The sequence below is a fragment of the Oncorhynchus nerka genome, linkage group LG23, assembly GCF_034236695.1.
Source record: "Oncorhynchus nerka isolate Pitt River linkage group LG23, Oner_Uvic_2.0, whole genome shotgun sequence".
NCBI classification, from domain to species: Eukaryota; Metazoa; Chordata; class Actinopteri; order Salmoniformes; family Salmonidae; genus Oncorhynchus; species Oncorhynchus nerka.
In genome coordinates this window covers 25,321,741-25,340,356 of record NC_088418.1, presented here as the reverse complement: position 1 = coordinate 25,340,356, position 18,616 = coordinate 25,321,741, and the positions used below count along the sequence as shown (strand labels likewise).

Below are 18,616 nucleotides of genomic sequence, written 5' to 3'. Positions count from 1 at the left end.
GAGGCGAGTTTTCCTCCATTTCCGCTCGGCTGCCCGGAGCCCTGTTCTGTGAGCTCGCAATGAGTCGTCGAGCCACGGAGCGGGAGGGGAGGACCGAGTCGGCCTGGAGGATAGGGGACATAGAGAGTCAAAGGATGCAGAAAGGAGTTGAGGAGGCAGAATCAGGAGATAGGTTGGAGAAGGTTTGAGCAGAGGGAAGAGATGATAGGATGGAAGAGGAGAGAGTAGCGGGGGAGAGAGAGCGAAGGTTGGGACGGCGCGATACCATCCGAGTAGGGGCAGTGTGGGAAGTGTTGGATGAGAGCGAGAGGGAAAAGGATACAAGGTAGTGGTCGGAGACTTGGAGGGGAGTTGCAATGAGGTTAGTGGAAGAACAGCATCTAGTAAAGATGAGGTCGAGCGTATTTCCTGCCTTGTGAGTAGGGGGGAAGGTGAGAGGGTGAGGTCAAAAGAGGAGAGGAGTGGAAAGAAGGAGGCAGAGAGGAATGAGTCAAAGGTAGACGTGGGGAGGTTAAAGTCGCCCAGAACTGTGAGAGGTGAGCCGTCCTCAGGAAAGGAGCTTATCAAGGCATCAAGCTCATTGATGAACTCTCCGAGGGAACCTGGAGGGTGATAAATGATAAGGATGTTAAGCTTGAAAGGGCTGGTAACTGTGACAGCATGGAATTCAAAGGAGGCGATAGACAGATGGGTAAGGGGAGAAAGAGAGAATGACCACTTGGGAGAGATGAGGATCCCGGTGCCACCACCCCGCTGACCAGAAGCTCTCGGGGTGTGCGAGAACACGTGGGCAGACGAAGAGAGAGCAGTAGGAGTAGCAGTGTTGTCTGTGGTGATCCATGTTTCCGTCAGTGCCAAGAAGTCGAGGGACTGGAGGGAGGCATAGGCTGAGATGAACTCTGCCTTGTTGGCCGCAGATCGGCAGTTCCAGAGGCTACCGGAGACCTGGAACTCCACGTGGGTCGTGCGCGCTGGGACCACCAGATTAGGGTGGCCGCGGCCACGCGGTGTGGAGCGTTTGTATGGTCTGTGCAGAGAGGAGAGAACAGGGATAGACAGACACATAGTTGACAGGCTACACAAGAGGCTACGCTAATGCAAAGGAGATTGAATGACAAGTGGACTACACGTCTCGAGTGTTCAGAAAGTTAAGCTTACGTAGCAAGAATCTTATTGACTAAAATGATTAAAATGATACAGTACTGCTGAAGTAGGCTAGCTGGCAGAGGCTACGTTGTTGACTATGTAGGCTAGCTGGCAGTGTCTGCGTTGTTGACACTACACTAATCAAGTCGTTCCGTTGAGTGTAATAGTTTCTACTGTGCTACTGTGCTGCTATTCGGGGCTAGCTGGCTAGGTAGCAGTGTTGATTACGTTACGTTGCGTTAAAAGAACGACAATAGCTGGCTAGCTAACCTAGGAAATCGCTCAAGACTACACAATTATCTTTGATACAAAGACGGCTATGTAGCTAGCTATGTAGCTAGCTACGATCAAACAAATCAAGCCGTTGTACTGTAATGAAATGAAATGAAAAATGTGATACTACCTGTGGAGCGGCGAAATGCGACCGGATTGTTGAGTGCGGAAGTTCTGTTCGGTAGACGTTGGCTAGCTGTTGGCTAGCTAGCAGTGTCTCCTACGTTAAGGACGACAAATAGCTGGCTAGCTAACCTCGGTAAATTAAGATAATCACTCTAAAACTACACACTCTAAACTACACAATTATCTTGGATACGAAGACAGCAAAGACAACTATGTAGCTAGCTAACACTATACTAATCAAGTCGTTCAGTTGAGTGTAATAGTTGTGCTGCTAATCGGTAGACGGTGGACTAGCTAACGGTGGACGTTAGCTAGCTGGCTAGCTGCAGGGCAGTGTAGACTGCGTTAGGACGACGAAATACGATAATTACGCAATTATCTATGATACAAAGACGGCTATGTAGCTAGCTAAGAAGAAATTGCTAAGATTAGACAAATCAAACCGTTGCTAATCGGTAGACGGTGGACTAGCTAACGGTGGACGTTAGCTAGCTGGCTAGCTGCAGGGCAGTGTAGACTGCGTTAGGACGACGAAATACGATAATTACGCAATTATCTATGATACAAAGACGGCTATGTAGCTAGCTAAGAAGAAATTGCTAAGATTAGACAAATCAAACCGTTGTACTATAATGAAATGTAATGAAATGTAATACTACCTGCGGACCGAGTGCAGATGCGACCGCTCGCTCCAACCCGGAAGTTACCTGATGACAGGTCTGGGGGGTTCTGGAATGGACTGAGGCACAGACAAGGCAGGGGTAAGGGCAGAATATAGACAATTATAGTGACAAAACGTACTCCAAGTGGTTACCCTTCCAGTCGATCTGTGGGCTGTACAGCTTTAACCAAGGATGGCCAAGAACCAGAGGAGAGCGAGGGCAGGCGATTATGTGGAGACTGATCCTTTCCTGGTGATTCCCAGAGAGACGCAGGATGACCAGCACGGTTCTCTCACTGATACGGGCGAGGAGCTGTCCATTGAGAGCGTTGGCATCAAGGGGTGAATCGAGTGGAACAGTGTCCAGACCCAACTGGGTAACAACACCTCTCGTCGCACCCGAGTCGATGAGGGCAGGTAGAGAAAAAGGCTGACTTTGCCATACAAGAGTGCCATCTAAAAAGGGTCTGGGGGAAGATGGACCGGTGCTTTGACTCAACAGTATATCCCCTACAACTGCTGAGGGAGGGACAGGAGTAGCTTTAACAAAGTGACCAACCTGGCCACAGTATAGGCAGCTCCTAGTGCTGATTCGCCACTGCCTCTCCTCAGGATACAGACGGGCCCGGTCGAGCCGTGTGGGTTCGGGTCCTGCCCTCTCTCTCCGATGCTCACGAAGACGGTTGTCGATGCGGATGGCAAGAGAGATGAGCTCCTCGAGCATCAGGCTCATCCCTGGACACCAACTCATCCTTGATGGTCTCGGTGAGAGCGTTCTGGAATGCTCACTGAAGGGCATCCTCATACTAGCCGCTCACATCGGCGATGGTGCGAAACTCGATCGCCATCTCAGAGACACTATGGGAGCCTTGACGGAGGGACAGGAGTCGCTTGGCGGCATCCTTACCGCAGACAGGATGGTCGAAGACTCACCTCATCTCCTACGTGAAGCTGGAGTAGGAGGAGCAGACAGAGGACTGTTTCTCCCACACAGATGTGGCCCAAAAAAGCACTGTTCCACTGAGGCAGTCATTCAGCAAGGAAATCTTGACCCATTCGCTAGCATAAGCGTAGGGCTGTTACTCGTATACCAGCGAACAGTGTAACAAAAAGGCTCTGCAAGCTCTGAAGTTGCCATCGTAACGCTCAGGGGCCGGAACAAACGGCTCACGGTGCAGATGAGGCGAACTAGGGGCTGGTTGCGAGCTCTGGGCGAAGGTTCGGCCCTGTAGGTCAGACAGGCTTCGTGAAAACTCATTGATGTGCTACAGAAGGGTTTTCAGGGCTTGGTCATGTTGCTCGAGCAGGGTGCCTTGGCCGGCGAGGGTTTGGTGGAGAGGATCTGAGTCTGCTGGGTTCATGTCTTTGGCCAGATCGTACTGTCATGTGGAGCGGAACAGGTAAACCCAAGAGCAGACTCAGACTAGGAGACTGGGATAAGGTTATCAAGGTATTTATTGAAACACAGGGGTAATATTGAGTGCAGGCCAGGGGAAGCTTGGGCGGGTTGCCGGAAACCAGGTGCGGAGGCTGGAGACAGGGACCAGAGTTAGAGCGGGCAGAACTGTAGCGGAGGGGAAAACAGCGGCAGGCAAGGGAAAACAGCAACAAAGGACTAGAAACATGGGCTGACTGAGCAGAGATTACGATCTAGCAGCGTGGAAGAGGCAGAACTGAGTATGTGTAGAGGTCTTGATTATGGAACAGGTTGCAGCTGATGGGGATCTGCTCTGACTCCAGCACACCTGTCTCTGCCCACACAATCACACACACACACACACACAGAGAGAGAGAGAGAGGGAGAGGGAGAGAGCACTGGGGGAGTGTCGGCAGGTCAAGGAGACACAGGATGAGCACTAGAGGGCATGGCAGGAGCAGATGTGACACATAATCCTCTGGTTGAAATTTCACCCTCAAAACAACAGTTTTGATGACTTTTAAAAAATCCAATATTTTTTCCACATAGATTCCACGTCACAATATGTTGACAAATTCCATTGTAAGAACGTTGATTTAACCAGTTTGTGGCCAGTGGGCCTCACAGGTTAGCAATTAGTAACCAATGAGGCTAACCAAGGAGTTAGAGCTTTCCTTGGTTAGCATTATCACAATAAATAAATATTCTCTGTTCATACTTTCCTGTCTCAAGGTAGAATTTTCTGTCCGTCTTGGTTGTGCTTCTAACCTGCACATTTTAGGGGTTCAAGCAGCAAAGCTCAGAGAAACGCTATTATATTTCATAGTGGTCATTATTATCTAAACGCCTTTTTGTACATGGTGGAATCATTCATATTTTCCACTGAACCAGGTTTTTTGTCTACTTTTGAGGAGGAATGGCTCCAATACATGTAGGCCTATTGTCAAGAACTTTCAAGTGAAGAATTTCACTTTAACCCTGTGTTTGCTCATAATATGAGAGAGGAAATATGAGGACAGTGCCTTCACACTTCAACAAAGGAGGTTCATATTTGTGCCCATGCAACTCATTTTTTCTTCTTCTTTGTACATGCTTGTTTGACACAATGGTAAATTGCCGCCTATCTATTACCAACAAGGCTTGTTCTTGCATACTGATAGATCATTCTTCTTATGTTACGGGCAATAGCTCACACCCCCTCCCCTTCTATCGTATGAGTGGTTTAAAGTTTCTCCTCTCCAACTCTGATTGGTCGACCAACTTGTGCTCACGGGCAAAAACTTCAGACGACTCTTCTCTTTACGCACTACCATCAGGGAGGCAGAGTAAAAGTAGGGACAGTCCGTTTAAAAGTGTAACTGAAAGTATCTTATCTTTTCATCAAGAAAAGGAGGCTACCACGCTATGGAGGTTGTCGAGAAAAGCAAAATACAATTCGAGTAGATAGGAATAGTGGAGATTCCCATGCGTAAAGGTTGAAGGGACGGCATCTTTGGAACATTAACTTTAAAAAAAAATCTAAGTCGTAACACCTACCGAAGGAAATGGCTATTTCTTGGATTTACAAAGTTTGGATCCTGCTACTACCCATTTTTGATAGCGCTGTGTCCAGTTATTCCGAAGACCAATGCAGCTGGCGAGGGAGGCAAGTATAACTTTTATAACGGTTTATTCAAGTTTCATTTGTTTTATGGAGAACCATTCACATTGTTTTATATAGCTAGGTGCAAAATAATGTTTTGTTCAGGTTCTACCTTAGTTGAAACAAGTCGATACAGGGTTTGGGCGCAATTAAATGTTTCCAGTGTCTTGCCACAAAGTACTGCGCCTTGGGTTGCAGTCTTGCAGAGTGAGCAAGAGAGAGGACAGAGTTATGCCGTTATTATAACGGTTTTATGTGTGCACAGGGGAAATTACTTGTCGTTTTTTGGAAAAGGATGATTTAATATTAATTTTATAAAACCAAATTCTAGGCCATGTTTTATAGATGAAATGACCTACACTATGTAAAGTCAGACACATTTTTAAATGGCACTGACGGCCGCATTTGGTGACCAATAGGTAGCGCTACTTCTTTTTGAATGCAAATGGATACCTCAGTTCAATGTGTATTTTGAAAGCATGTTTTAATCGTTTTCAAAGGATGCAAGGAAAATCTCCAGCTGAAAAGGTTAATCTGTTCTCATCCATTTTAGCCAGAATTATTTGTTTATTTATTATTTTTCAAGCTTTCCCTCAGTCCCTCTCAAAGTTGCCCACATCTAAAGCCTATACCCAAACCACACATCCTGCAATGTTCAGTGCAATTTCCGAAATGGGTTTCGACCGATGATGTATATAAACCCAGGATTGATGATGATAGAATTGGACATTGACGAGGCTTTGAAGCCACCTGGCAGCGATATTGGCACTCCCCATTTGGAGCAGTCCTCCATAGGAATGAATGGAATTCTACAGCATTTCAGTTATCAAGGACAATTTTTTTTTTTGTGGCCAGTGGGGACAGTAACATCACTAAAATAAGAAATAAATGTGATTTTTAATTTATGTTTAGCTCATATAATATAATTTCAAAGTGTGCATTACAGTGTCTGTAATATAAAAATGTGTCAAAAACAAATGTAGACATCAATAAATGCATTTATATAGCTTCCAGATTTTTTTTTGTTACAATGAAGAGTACCAAGATGGCTATGCGATGGACTCAATACAGCGCCCCCTGTTAGTCATCCAGGGTTTATATATATCATTGGTTTATAAAAATTGCACCACATCCTAGAAAGTGACACGCTGGTGAATCCAATTTTAGCCAAGAGGACAACTTCTGAAGACGAGTCTGTCTAGCTTGGAGGTTATAGGCGATGAAGTCCAATTATGTAACTTGGTCTCCCTTTTCTCTCTCTCCCTCTTTCCATCCCACAGTGGTCTGTCCCAGCAGCCAGGCAGTGTGGAGCAGATCTCCCTCCACTGCTCGGAGGGTGCTCTGGACTGGCTCTACCCTAAGGGGGCGCTTCGCCTCACCCTGTCCCCCAGGTTGACTTCTGCGGCGGTGGGGCCGGGGGGCAGCAGCTCAGGCCTGATCACGGCCTGCGTCAAGCCCTCGGAGCACTTCCACGGGGCCCAGCTCTACTTGGAGAGAGACGGGGTCCTGGAGCTCCTGGTAGGGGACCGTCTGGAGACGTCTCCCCCACCCCGGGTGCGCTGCTTCAGCCGCTTGCCCGGTGAGAAGGTAGCCCTCTTCCTCCAGGCCACGCCTCACCAGGACATCAGCCGCCGCATTGCATCGTTCCGCTATGAGCTGCGAGGTGATTGGACGGCACGCCTGTCACTCGACTCGAACCCCATCATCAGTAATGAAGGTGAGTTGGAACGAGGAGGGAGGCAGCCATGCTAGGTCAGTCTGGGTTCTGGAAGGGTCACATTTGGGCTCAAATAGATACACATAAAATATTTATCTTAACACAAAGCAAGGAAAAGACAGTGTTGAATTTGTTTGTGAATATGCTCCCTGAGGGTTGATGGGCCTAACAAACAACTTTTAGAATTTGTTGTAGCTCAGATTCTACAACTAAATTCTCTTCTCACCAACATGCTTCCAGTAATTATTTTAGCATGGGTCTCTGAATCATTTTAAATTGTATTCTGGCAACCCCCCTCCCCTAAATATGTTTCCTCGCTCTTAAGCACAAACAGACCCTTTTTGGGGGTTAATTTTCAGTTTACTCTGTGTCCAGGCAGAGTAGAGTGGGGGAAGTGTCCTCTAGTTTCCCTGGACACATAGGCCTACAGACCCTGTCGCCAGGTTCAGATTTGAAAGGGAGTGGAGAGAGGCAGAGAAAGAAAGAGAGGGAGGAGGGTTAGCGGGACAAAAGCCCAGTATGTGAGGCCTTCTCTCCAGAGCCCGGAGCTCCTTTCATTGGAGCCTTCGCATGAGTGTTCTGGGATTACTGCCGTTGCCTTGGTGACAGGGAGGCCTCAGCTGAGATGCTACCCTCATTTGTTGAGCTGCCCCTCTGTAGGGAGGCTTGGCTCTAAGAATACACCCCCTCTCCGCTCAAGAGTCTACACACACGTACACACACACTGGCTGGGCATGGGGGGAGGTTTGCTCTATGGCCAGGGAGAAGGAAGGAATCTCATTTATCAGACTTTTTCACTAAGAAGGGGAATGTGTGGAGGGGGCAGCTAGGAGGGGTGGTGGTGAACTTCTTGGAACTTTAAAAAATGCCAGGGTGTTTTCTTTTTTTCAGTGCAGTCATTTCAATGCAGCCACAGTTTGGTGTTTTTGTTTCGCTATGCGTTCCTTTTCTGTGGCCATCTGTGGACTGGGTCCTTGTATGAAACAGAGGAGGATTTGCTGTATTTTAGTTTCCTCTTTTAAAGTGATAAACAGCTGTGATTGAAGCCGCCACAACTCCTAGAAAAGAAGTAAGTGCCTTCTGAAAAAGTGTAGAAGTGTAGCTTAGCCCATTTAAATCTTTTGAAGTTTTCCACCCTCCTCTGTTGCCCTTGTCTGGTTGGCTTTGATGAGGTGTGGGTGCAGACACCCTAGCAGGGTCTAGGGGGGAAGTGGGGGTGGGAGGTAGGTGGGCTGTTTAATTTCATTTGGCTTTAAAAACGTCTGGGGCCATTGGAGTTTCACTGGCCTTCCTCTCCAAATCGTAAAAGTAGCAACTGTCTGAAAGAACACTGCAGTTGGTCCGTGTGTGTGTATGTCCTTACACTGATTTGTTCTATTCGCATCACGCCTCCAGAGCATTTGATCTTTGTTGTAAGCTCGTCTCCACCCTCCTTTAAGTCTCCTTTCAAGTGTGCAACAGGATAGGTTAGAGCTCAACGCGTTTGTAATATAAAGCTTTTAAATATTATAACTTGTTTATTTTTTTGAGGTATTATGTGGTTTACAACATCACGAGGGAGTAAACAGAATTTGAATGAGGATGTCATTAGTGTTTGTTTGATTAGTGGAGTTCTCCAATTGACCCTCTCTTCCTCCCCCTCTCTTCCCAGGTGCCTGCAGACCCTGTAACAACACAGAGCTCCTTATGGCCGTCTGCACCAGTGACTTTGGTGAGTTCTCCTCTTTTACAACCTCCTGTTTTGTTGTCTGGGCTGCCGTATAACAATAAAACAACACGCCAGACTAGGAACAGTATGGTGTCTTACTGAATTTCGTCCTCCATTTCATGTAGATTCAATACAACATGGCAAGAAAAGCCATTGAGTTGCAGAGAAAAAAAGATAATGATTTTGTGTCAGGATTGAGGAACTACAAATCGGTTGTGTTGAATTAGCTGACAGTAGGGGTAACACAGGTCTGAGGTTGGTGTAAATATAAATCCTCCCCCCTCTGAACTACTTAATTTATGCAGAGGTCAAAGGTGAAACAGCATTACTTTAGCCTCTCTAGTTCCCTGAAGTTCCCCTAAACCCCCACTCCTCAAGGCACTGTAGTGGAATAATCTCCCCCCACCCTAGACAGTGCAGTGGACTAATCCGCATGGCTCTAATTGAGCCGTAATCAGGCTTAGTGGCAGCCCTTTGGCAACATAAAGTCAGGGGGATTACAGAACTGTCCCAGGCAGCTCTCCATACCAATTTCACTGACTCTAATGTTAGCCTCTGGTGGGTTAGGATTCTAGTTACTTGTTTAGTACTTCAGCTGTTTTTTGGCAGCTAAAGCGTGGCAGATATTTTCCCATTGATTACCAATATTGTGTTTTTAGAATGGGAACAACAAGTATTGAAGAACATTACATCCATTCAACAGATGTTAACCATCTACCATCTTAGTCCACATTTAGTTTAACTATGATTGTCGTATTTGTAACAACTGCTACAAACGAATTGGGTCAATAGAGCTTTTGACTAACCAGTTTGTCTCTTCTACCCACAGTGGTGCGTGGTAACATCAAGGCAGTGGACGAGGACAGTGAGCTACGGGCGGCTGTAATCAAAGTCAGCGCCACCCGAGTGTTCCGCCAGAAATACACCCTGTTTACCGGCACCGGCCGCTTGACCCGCACGGGCGAGATCCGGACCCTGCTGCAGTGCGGTGTCCGGCCTGGGGTAGGCAGTTTCCTCTTCACCGGCCGCGTCCACTTCGGTGAGGCATGGTTGGGCTGCGCCCCCCGCTACAAGGACTTCCTCCAGGCCTACGCTCAGGCCAAGTTGGCCCAGCAGCTACCCTGTGAAATGGCTGTGGACTGACCCGAGCCACCCCAAATCCCACCTGACTACTCCCCTGAATGAGGCTGTCCTGTGAGGCAAGCCCTAACTCGATCAGCCCCCCCTTGCCTGTCATTTGGTTTGCCATACCTCAGAGTGAAAGGTGAGGAAGATGGAAGCCTATCCGATGATGCAGCTGTGGGCCGACCCTGCCATGAAGGTCCCGTTGGATGCAGTCTTCCCCCAAAGACTGAGGAGTTGGGCATGGACATTTGTAGCACCATTCCCAGTGCAATATACAGTCCTGTTAAAATATGAAGGACACTGTGGACAAGATGAGATTAAAGCATTCGACACAGGACACATTTTCCAAAAATGCTTATTCAGAATTCTCACAAGAGCTTTCCGTAACAACAAGCAGAAATTTGTCAGGAATGGATTCAGAGCTATTGAGTGTGAATTTGTGTCTTTTAAACTCAGGGAAATATGTGGAAAATTCTGTGGTGAAGTTACCATCTGTTTGGAAGTCACGTAATTGTTATCCCAGTGTTCAAGTACAAGGCTGTTGTTTTTCTATGGTGGTCTTCAAAATGGCCACTCATTTTCCTTCAATGTTTTGTTTCGGAAAACTGGGGGAAATCTATCCTTTTGTGTCCAAGATTTTCTCACAATTTTATAGTTGAAAGAAACAATGGGGGACTATTCTCAGTGTTGCAATTATTTATTGGAGATTAGGGTGGGTCTTTCTTTATTCAAGGATTTAAAATCTTAATTTGCACTAATAAGGGAAAGGGAATGATCTGGAAAGTCTGATGCTGCAAGCAATGAAAACCAAATGAAAACCTGACTATATGTAGCGTAGAAGAGGAGTGATCAGAACGTAATAAATGTACAGATATTGCTAGCGCATGATAGTGCTACGCTAGGGTTAGCACATGTTAACGCTAGGCTAGCACATATTAATGCTAGGCTTGGGCTAGCGCATGTTAGCGCTAGGCTAAAGCTTGCACAGCAGGTTCAAAGCACGATAAACTCTGCAAACTAGTGATGAACGTGCTTTCACGACAATAGCCAACTCTGAGATTATTATTTTTTCGAAGTACACAGAAGGCAATTCTGCCTTTTTGAACCCTGTTTAAATATTTTCTGCAGATTTATAATACAGTTTACTTCAAGACTTCATTGTGATATCTCAGTTTGGTTGAAAACTTTTGTTACCTTTTAATATGCTGTCTGAGAAACATTGATTTTAATATTTGAAAACCCCTTATTTCGAGTTTACCATAATTACGTTACAATAGTGTTGCCCGTTACAGACATTTCGTAGCTATTCATACCTATTTTGTAACTGTAAGCCTAAGAGAAAAGCTGTCTACAAAAAACAAGCTGCAAAATACTACCAAAACAGATAATGAGATGCTATAAGGTCTACTGGCCCAGATTTATGTCATTGTTCAAAGTTAAATAATTGTGTTTATTGAGTACCACAGTATGAGTCATAAAACCCAGAAAATTAGTCATAAAACCTGGAAATGATTCCAATCGTTTTTTCACCATAAAGGTTTCCATCTGAGATTTTACAGACCCAGACCCACTGTCTGTATTTCGTATAGGCTTGCCCCGGTGTGACATTTTGATAACCGCGCAAATCTAACTTTTATCAATAATTTGCATAGCACATTCTTGAAAGTAAATTGAGGCAAATACAATTGATAAAACTCACCTTGTCCGGGAGGGAATTACACAGCTATCAAAACGTTACTGTCAAATTCACAATGTGAAAAATTAATGGCGGAAATTCCATTGGAACCATAACCATTGTGGTGGACTATGGGAGTTTGGCTGGAAATGTTTCAAGTTTGTGGGACTGCAACTGCTGACAACAGCAATATTCCCCTCAATGAATGTCCATTGGGATATGTCTCAAAGTTGGCAGAAGCAGTTGCCTCCACTAGCTACCTAACTTTCACAAGCATACGTCCGAAATGTTGATAGCCATGTTGAGCCGTGAAAACCTCAAAAACAATTTAGTCCGGCCTCCCGAGTGGCGCAGCCGTCTAAGGCACTGCATCACAGTGCTAGAGGCGCCACTACAGACCCTGGATCTATCCCAAGATCGAGAAAGGGGGTGAAATTAAAAAACAAAAATACAATTTAGTCCAAATATCAATAATGAATTCTTACAGCAGTATTAAATGTATTTGCGTGATACTCTTTCAAACAGCTTTGGGGTTAGCAGTAAGCATCTCTAGACTAGCATGCAAAAGGAACAAAAAATTCATATCCATGGCCATGATGGCTAGTCAAGTTATGTTGTCTTATGTGTACTAAATGGATGAAGGGAGCAGTTAACACCAAATTAAGTTGATGTGCTGGAGCGGTATGTACACAAAAAGCCGAAAACTGCCATGCTTGCTGATATTGTCAATTGTTTCTATGTGAGTGTAATTTTGTGTTAATACCAATGTGAATGTTATTATGTATATAAGAAATTCTAGAAACAAAAAACAACTTATGGAGGAAAGTGTTTGTATGTGGTCTGTGATATAAAAAGGCTGAAAAGCACATTTGAATGTTATGAATTTTATTTATTTATCTCTGCATGGTTGCCTCTTCCACCAACTATATAGTAAAGTTACATGGTTGTATAGTTATATAGTTGTCATCTCTTATGCACACATCTTAAAACAAGTCACACTACAGATGACCATGGTTGAACAACATGTCCTTATATTTCATTACATGGATTTAAACCCACAACCTCTAGTTGTCACTTAGATATATTTGGGATAAGGGTCTGAGACTTTTACAACAATGTTAAGTCACTATATGTGTCCTTAGGGGGCCCAAGACGAATGGCTTGAAATAAAGCTAGATAGAGCGAGAGATTTAGAGGAGTGGAAACAGACATCGGGGGCGGCAGGGAGGGAGGGAGGAAAAGGACGGTTGGAATTGTGTTGTGCTCCGACTCCCATTTTCAGGATTCAGGAAGCAATAAATTCTCAATAAGGGAGCGGGACGGAGGAGCAGAGGTGCCACACAGTCGCTCACTGTGTCCTCATGGCAGTTTGACAGGTTTAAAGGGCTATACACTCCCTCTCAACCAGCAGAAAACAAGACTGAGCACATATACACTTTCACACACTATTATTACTGGTTACCAGGACTCTAAATGAAAAATGTTAATTAGTAGCACAGGTGTGCCCAACTTTGGAGCACAACATAAAATATAGGAGCACCGGAAAATACAATTGTTCTAATCGATTGAGATATAGCCTTTATGAATTCTAGGTCCTTCTGAAATAGTGGTGTCATTTAACCCTGGACTTCTGGCGCTTCAGCCCCAGATGTTTTTGATCAAGCCCCGAACCTTTTGATGGTAAATAATTTTTTACAATTTCTGTCTGATATGAGTTTCCATAACTACACATCACTTGCACTTTGCAAATTAATTATTATAATTTTTTTACTGACAAATTTCTATGACAAAAATAAACAATACAATATACTGCTCTAGGCAGTAGCAGGTATTGCAAGTAGCCCCTGGAGTGACACCGTGCCTGCTGTGAATGGTCGAGATTTCACAACTCAGTGGACTACTCACATCCCTGTACCCCTCCTCCACCCCTACAGCACCTGTTCGATGTCAACGACATCACTCAGCAAAACGCCTGTCACTCAGTCAGTCTACGGCATAGCACAGGGCAAATATAGATATTCCCGAACTTCTGAAAGAGTGTCCAAAAAAACAAGCAGGTTGAGGCAGCAGTGAATGAGACGGAGAGGGCAGAACAGACAGAAAGTGAAAGTTCAGCAGCAGCGGCAGTTAGCAACACTACAGGTTTGTGCAGGGTTGGTGGTAGCTTATTAGCCAGTCTTCCTCAGCATAAGGAATGGCTATTGCTAATAAGCTAGTGTGTTAGCGCTCAGCATCCTAACGATATTGGGTGTCAGTCAGAGTTATTTAACAGTATATTGTGAATGGGCAAGCTAAGGATGTTGATATAAGTCATGATATTAGGAATACGTTTTTTTTCTTCCAGCGAGTGTATTTGATGCGTTTCGTTTCTGTAGCTAGCTTGGTTAGCTACTGGCTGGCTAGCTAGCTGAGACCGAAGGGATGAGAGAACGTTTTTCTGACTGAAACATATACACTATATATACATCAAATTAGTGGATTCGGTTGTTTCAGCCACAAGCAAGTCCAATACATAGGCCCTTAAGATATATTTCCTCAAATGTTATGTCATCTAAAAATCTCACATTAGCTGGTAGAACTAACGAAATGAATCATCGAGGTCTTATAACTTATTCAATTTCTAAAGGTACATTTTATGGCTCATGTCTTTTTATGTTGATATAGCCTAGGGACTATGTAGCTAGCTTCTTATCTGTCATGTTTGGAGTGGTGTTGCGCTGTTATGTGGAAACTTCAACTGTTTACAATTGCCCTGGTTGTGTCAGTATACAGTAACTTTAAAGAGCAACTGCCCCTAAAAAACAACTTTCATTTAGAGAACAGCCCTTGTGGCAGTCAGAAACATTTATTCTACTGTCAAAATTGACCACAAAGTGTACCGTGTAAATAGGTTAATTTTGGTCATATAGTCAGTCTTGTCCAAAACGTTGTTTTGTGAGACTGATGGTTGTGACTGCATCACAACGTAAATGAAGGTTGGGTTTGTTTCAATTTGGGGTGCATCTTTACGTTAACCGATTGTAATGCCTGTGATAAATTTGGGTTTACTTTGGATAGCCCTATGGGGCTAGTTAGGGACCAACGGTAAATTACACAATGCATATGGGACATTGTTCAAATTCCAATAGCTCCAAATTTCAATGAATTAGAAACCTAAAACCTAGAAATTCATATGCAAATATTGAAAGCATTTAATGAGAACTAAAAGGTGTTCAACATGAAAATATTGTCTCATTTACAGTGCCCTTGGAAAGTATTCAGACCCCTTGACTTTTTACACATTTTGTTACATTACAGCCTTATTATAAAATGTATTAAAAAAAAAGAAAAAAGAATCCTCAGCACTCTACACTCAATACCCCATTATGACAAAGCGAAAACAGGTGGTTTGAAATTTCAGCAAATTTGTACACATTTATTAAAAATGAAAAACAGAAATAACTTCAGATCCACTGCTATGAGACTTGAAATTGAGCTCAGGTGAATCCTGTTTCCATCATCCTTGAGATGTTTCTACAACTTGATTTGAGTCCACCTGTGTTAAATTCAATTGATTGGACATGATTTGTAAAGGCGCACACCTGTCTATATAAGGTCCCACAGTTGACAGTGCATGTCAGAGCAAAAACCAAACCATGAGGTTGAAAAATTGTCTGTAGTGCTCCAAGACAAAATTGTGTTGAGGCACTGATCTGGGGATGGATACAAAACAATTCTGCAGCATTGAAGGTCCCCAAGAACACAGTGGCCTCCATCATTCTTAAATGTAAGAAGTGTGGAACCAACAAGACTCTTCTTTGAGCTGGCCACCTGGCCAAACTGAGCAATCGGGGGAGAAGGGCCTTGTTTAGGGAGGTGACCAAGAACCCGATGGTCACTCTGACAGAGCTCTAGAGTTACTCTGTGGAGATGGGAGAACCTTCCAGAAGGACAACTATCTCTCCAGTCCTCCACCAATCAGGCCTTTATGGTAGTGTCCATACGGAAGCCACTCTTCGGTAAAAGGCATATGACAGCCCGCTTGAGTTTGCCAAAAGGCACCGGAAGACTCACAGACCATGAGAAACAAGATTCTCTGGTCTGATAAAATCAAGATTGAACTCTTTGGCCTGGATGCCAAGCGGCACGTCTGGAGGAAACCTGGCAGTAAGATGGCACCGACAGATTTGGCATCTCTGCTTCTAGCTCCTAAGCAATTTTGCGGTATTTCGTTTTTTTGTGTTTTGTTTTCTTTAATTATTAGTCCAATTTTTGGGGGGTATTACTACATACAGCCGGAAATAACTTTTGGATATCAGAGCGGCAGTAACTCACCAGCATTATGACCAGGAATACAACTTTCCCAAATGGATCCTTTGTTCCTACCCTCCAGGGCAATTGAACTTATTCCAGAGGCTGCTCCAAAACACGGCGAGAAGAGGTATTCGGAGTGGACTCAGGAGGCGTGCACACCATCCAACCACTTCCGAGTATATTACTTGCTAATGTTCAGTCTCTGGATAATAAAGTAGATAAGCTCAGGGTGAGGATCTCCTTCCAGAGAGACATCAGGGATTGTAACATACTCTGTTTCATGGAAACATGTCTCTCTCTGGATATACTGTCCCCGTCCATACAGCCATCTGGGTTCTCAGTACATTGCGCAGACAGGAATAAAGAACTCCCTGGGAAGAAGAAAGGAGGAGTATGTTTCATGATTAACTACTCATGGTGTGATTGTGATAACATACAGAAACTCATGTCCTTTTGTTCACCCAACCTAGAATACCTCACAATCAAATGCCAACCATATTACCTCCCAAGAGAATTTTCTTTGGTTATAGTCACAGCCATGTATATTCCCCCTCAAGCCGATACCACGACGGCCCTCAAAGAACTACACTGGACTTTATGCAAACCACATATCTTGAGGCCACATTTATTGTAGCAGGGGATTTTAACAAAGCAAATTTGAGGAAAACGCTACCGAAGTTGTATCCTCCCTTCGGCAAATCTGATCACGACTCTATTTTGCTCCTCCCTTGCTATAGGCAGAAACTCAAACAGGAAGTACCCGTGCTAAGGTCTACTGGTCTGACCAATCGGAATCCATGCTTCAAGATTGTTTTGATCACTTGAATATGTTCCGGGTAGCCTCTGAGAATAACATCGACGAATACACAGATACGTTACTGAGTTCATCAAGTGTATAGGAGATGTTGTACCCACTGTGACTACCCAAACCAGAAACAGTGGATAGATGTCAGCATATGCACAAAACTGAATGCAAACTCCAAGCGGGCTGTCATGTGCCTTTTTACTGAGGAGTTGCTTCCGTCTGGCCACTCTACCACAAAAGCCTGATTAGTGGAGTGCTGCAGAGATAATTCTTCTGGAAGGTTCTCCCATGTCCACAGAGGAACGCTAGAGCTCTGTCAGAATGACCATCGGGTTCTTGGACACCTCCCTGACAAAGGCCCTTCTCCCCCGATTGCTCAGTTTGGCTGGGTGACCAGCTCTAAGAAGAGTCTTGGTGGTTCCAAACTTCTTCCATATGATAATGATGGAGGCCACTGTGTTCTTGGGGACCATCAATGCTGCAGACATTTTTTGGTACCCTTCCCCAGATCAGTGCCTCGACACAATCCTGTCTCGGAGCTATATGGACAATTTCTTTGACCTCATGGCTTGGTTTTTGCTTTGACATGCGCTGTCAAATGTGGGACCTTATAAAGACAGATGTGTGCCTTTCCAAATCATGTCCAATCAACTTAATTTACCGCAGGTGGACTCCAATCAAGTTGTCGAAACATCTCAAGGATGATCAATGGAAACAGGATGCACCTGAGCTCAATTTCAAGTCTCATCACATAGGGTCCTTTTTAGAATTAGGCTGTTATTTAACAAAAAAGTAAAGTGGTCTGAATACTCCCCGAAGGCGCTGTAGGTGATGGAAAGAGACACAATACAAGACACGGAGACAGAAAAAGAAGAATAGGTGATGGAGAGAGACACCAGACAAGACACGGAGACAGCAACAGAAGAATAGGTGATGGAGAGAGACACAATACAAGACACGGAGACAGAAGAAGAAGAATAGGTGATGGAGAGAGACACCAGACAAGACACAGAGACAGCAACAGAAGAATTGGTGATGGAGAGAGACACCAGACAAGACACAGAGATGGCAACAGAAGAATTGGTGATGGAGAGAGACACCAGACAAGTCACAGAGATGGCAACAGAAGTATAGGTGATGGAGAGAGACACCAGACAAGGCACAGAGACAGCAACAGAAGGATAGGGCATGATGGAGACACCAGAAGAACAAAAACAGGCCATATCAGAAGAGGATAGAAAAAGGAGGCAAACAAGAACCTGAGACAATAACGTCTTAATGTTTACATACTGTTTTAACCACTTCATATGTACACTACCATTCAAAAGATTGGGGTCACTTAGAAATGTCCATTTGTCCATTAAAATAACTATAAATTTATCAGATATACAGTGTAGACATTGTTAATGTTGTAAATGAGGCCCATTACAGAGGCCCATTATCAGCAACCATCACTCCTGTGTTCTAATGGCAAGTTCTGTCAGCTAATAATTTTAAAAGGCTAATTGATCCTTAGAAAACCATTTTGGAATTATGTTAGCACAGCTGAAAACTGTTGTTCTGATTAAAGAAGCAACAAAACTGACCTTAGACTAGATGAGTATCTGGAGCATAAGCATTTGTAGGTTCGATTACAGGCTAGAAACAAAGAACCTCTTGTCAGTCTATTCTTGTTCTGAGAAATGAAGCCTATTCCATGCGAGAAATTGCCAAGAAACTGAATATCTTGCACAACGCTGTGTACTACTCCCTTCACAGAACAGTGCAAACTGGCCCTAACCAGAATAGAAATAGGAGTGGGAGGACCCGGTGCACAACTGAGCAAGAGGACAAGTACATTAGAATGTCTAGTTTGAAAAACAGAGGCCTCACAAGTCCTCAACTGGCAGCTTCATTAAATAGTGCCTGCAAAACACCAGTCTCAACGTCAACAGGGAAGAGGTGACTCTGGGATGCTGGCCTTCTAGGCAGAATTGCAAAGAAAAAGCCACATCTCAGACTGGCCAATAAAAATAAAAGATTAAGATG

The 18,616-nt window shown here is 44.4% G+C and overlaps 1 protein-coding gene and 1 long non-coding RNA gene across 2 annotated transcripts; both read left to right on the top strand.

The window, feature by feature from the left end:
- Positions 1-4,935: 4,935 nt before the first annotated feature.
- Positions 4,936-12,369, top strand: metrn (meteorin, glial cell differentiation regulator). Its single transcript, XM_029629455.2, has 4 exons — positions 4,936-5,268; positions 6,546-6,982; positions 8,634-8,693; positions 9,520-12,369. The coding sequence occupies exons 1-4, from the start codon at positions 5,168-5,170 to the stop codon at positions 9,831-9,833; spliced, it is 912 nt and encodes a 303-aa protein (XP_029485315.1). The 5' UTR covers positions 4,936-5,167; the 3' UTR covers positions 9,834-12,369.
- Positions 12,370-13,346: 977 nt separating this feature from the next.
- LOC135564018 (uncharacterized) lies at positions 13,347-17,973 on the top strand. The gene is made up of 2 exons (XR_010460762.1): positions 13,347-13,632; positions 17,408-17,973. It is a non-coding gene; the product is annotated as an uncharacterized LOC135564018 (long non-coding RNA).
- Positions 17,974-18,616: the final 643 nt, after the last annotated feature.

Excerpts from the sequence above, each read along its gene's own strand:
- metrn (XM_029629455.2), top strand. The coding sequence starts at position 5,168 with ATGGCTATTTCTTGGATTTACAAAGTTTGGATCCTGCTACTACCCATT. Across the intron at positions 6,983-8,633 it reads CCCCATCATCAGTAATGAAG|GTGCCTGCAGACCCTGTAAC; the intron begins GTGAGTTGGAAC and ends CTCTCTTCCCAG. Across the intron at positions 8,694-9,519 it reads CGTCTGCACCAGTGACTTTG|TGGTGCGTGGTAACATCAAG; the intron begins GTGAGTTCTCCT and ends TTCTACCCACAG.